This window comes from Sander lucioperca, chromosome 2, assembly GCF_008315115.2.
Source record: "Sander lucioperca isolate FBNREF2018 chromosome 2, SLUC_FBN_1.2, whole genome shotgun sequence".
NCBI classification, from domain to species: domain Eukaryota; kingdom Metazoa; phylum Chordata; class Actinopteri; order Perciformes; family Percidae; genus Sander; species Sander lucioperca.
The window spans coordinates 45,098,617-45,101,116 of NC_050174.1; the positions used below are offsets into that span (position 1 = coordinate 45,098,617).

Below are 2,500 nucleotides of genomic sequence, written 5' to 3' on the forward strand. Positions count from 1 at the left end.
GTGACCTGTCCTCATGATGAAAACGTGACCTGTCCTCATGCTGTAAACGTGACCTGTCCTCATGCTGTAAACGTGACCTGTCCTCATGATGTAAACGTGACCTGTCCTCATGCTGTAAACGTGACCTGTCCTCATGATGTAAACGTGACCTGTCCTCATGATGAAAACGTGACCTGTCCTCATGATGAAAACGTGACCTGTCCTCATGATGAAAACGTGACCTGTCCTCATGATGAAAACGTGACCTGTCCTCATGATGTAAACGTGACCTGTCCTCATGACGTGACCTGTCCTCATGCTGACCTGTCCTCATGATGAAAACGTGACCTGTCCTCATGCTGACCTGTCCTCATCATGTAAACGTGACCTGTCCTCATGATGACAACGTGACCTGTCCTCATGATGTAAACGTGACTTGTCGCATACGTGACTTCACTCCCCGAGACGCAAGAAGAAAGCAAAAATATATATTTTTACTAAGGAAAATGACAAAAATAGTAACGCACAGTGACTTGGATAAGTAACTTTAATCTGATTACTGGTTTGGAAATAGTAACGCGTTAGATTACTCGTTACTGAAAAAAGTGGTCAGATGAGAGTAACGCCTTACTGTTTTGGCATCACTGGCTCCCAACCAGGCTAAAGCTAACGTAGTTAGCCTGAAGAAACAAGGCGTCCGTCCCAGCTAACGTTACGGTTCACCAAACTCTCTTCAGAAGAGTACTCACAGCTCTTACCTGCTTTGGTTTTTGTAAAGCATTAAAGTTCAACATTTTTATTTTCTATAGGTGCACTCCCCTACAAAATCACCACAGTAGTCAGGAATGATTTATTATTTCCAAATAGACCTATTATGTCTTTTTTCATATGGCAATATATATCGCGGGGGAAAAAAATATCGCAATGTCGTTTTTTTTCCCAATATGGTGCAGGCCTAGCTACAGCTACGCGAGTACTTTCAATAGAAAACCCCCCCGACCTGAATCAGTGCAGCACCACGGAGAAGCTGCAGCTACATGTACGAGCTAGCGTCCCCTGAGCTAACACGGCAGTGGTCAGGGCAGGTTTGAGACTGCCTTTGTTCCTCTTAACAGACACAACATGCAATTACTATGTCTGTGCAACATGAACAGGGCCCTTACGTGTCAACAAGATGCGTTTTCAACTCAGACATTGTTTAAATTCACCTACCCTGGTCCCTGCAGGTGGTCTACCTGCAGGAGGAGCCAGGCTGGAAACGTTGTGTAGTAATAACGTAGTATACCTTTAATAACAACGACTTGTCTTTTGTTTCAGACATCCAGAGAGATCAAAGTATCTGGAGCCATCGGACCGTGTGTGTCTCTGAACGCTAAAGGACCCTGTGTCTCAGAGAACGTATGTAACTATAGTTACACACATACACACACACACACACACACACAGACGCACGCAGTACACAGTAGTAACCGTGTGTGTGTGTGTGTGTGTGTGTGTGTGTGTTCCAGGAGATAGGAACAGGAGGAACGTGTCAGTGGAAGATCTGTGGTCTGGATCCGAGCACCACGCTGGCTCTGTACTTTGAAGTGGTCAACCAGGTACCAACACATGACCTACAGCCTCTGACAGCCAGACCTTCCTCCACAGCTCGGTGGAGGAAGGTCTGGCCACACCACAGATGCATTCTGGGACAGGAGAAAAAACTATCTGAGTTGTTTGCATTTCTTTTAAACCAATCACAATCATGCGCCAAATACACCAGGTACATACACACACAGACACACACACACACACACACACACACACACACACACACAGACACATACATACACACACACACACACACACACACACACACACACACACAGACACACACACACACACACACACACACACAGACACACACACACACAGACACACACATTGTCATTTTGTGATTGATTTGAGCTTTGTGTGTGTAGTCCATCCACCTCAAGGTTGTGCGTGTTGTGGCTTCACAAATGCTTGGCTGCTGACCTCGGTGGTAACGTTGATCTTCTATCAGCTGGAATTAGTCGGCCCATTCTCCTCTGACCTCTAGCATCAACAGGACTGCAGCATCCTGGATGTTTCTCCTTTTTCAGACCATTCTTTGTAAACCCTAGAAATGGTTGTGGGTGAGAATCCCAGTAACTCAGCAGACTGTGAAATACTCAGACCAGCCCGTCTGGAACCAACAACCATGCCACGCTCAAAGTTGCTGAGATCACCTTTCTTTCCCATTCTGACATTCAGTGTGGAGTTCAGGAGATTGTCTACACCTGGACCACCCCCATAAATGCATTGAAGCAGCTGCCATGTGATTGGTTGATTAGATAATTTCATTAACGAGAAATTGAACAGGTGTTCCTAATAATCCTTTAGGTGAGTGTAGACACACGCACGCACGCACACACATAGACACACACACACACACACACACACACACACACACATAGACACACAGACACACACACACACACACACACACACACACACAAAC

The 2,500-nt window shown here is 45.8% G+C and overlaps 1 protein-coding gene across 2 annotated transcripts in view; it reads left to right on the forward strand.

The window, feature by feature from the left end:
• The window catches only part of sec23a (Sec23 homolog A, coat complex II component), a 31,422-nt gene that overhangs the window by 9,891 nt on the left and 19,031 nt on the right, over positions 1 to 2,500 (forward strand). For both annotated transcript variants that reach the window (XM_035998592.1, XM_035998595.1), the window contains exons 10-11: positions 1,297 to 1,377; positions 1,488 to 1,577. In XM_035998592.1, the coding sequence (XP_035854485.1) occupies positions 1,297 to 1,377; positions 1,488 to 1,577 (171 nt within the window). The remainder of the gene's footprint in view (positions 1 to 1,296; positions 1,378 to 1,487; positions 1,578 to 2,500) is intronic.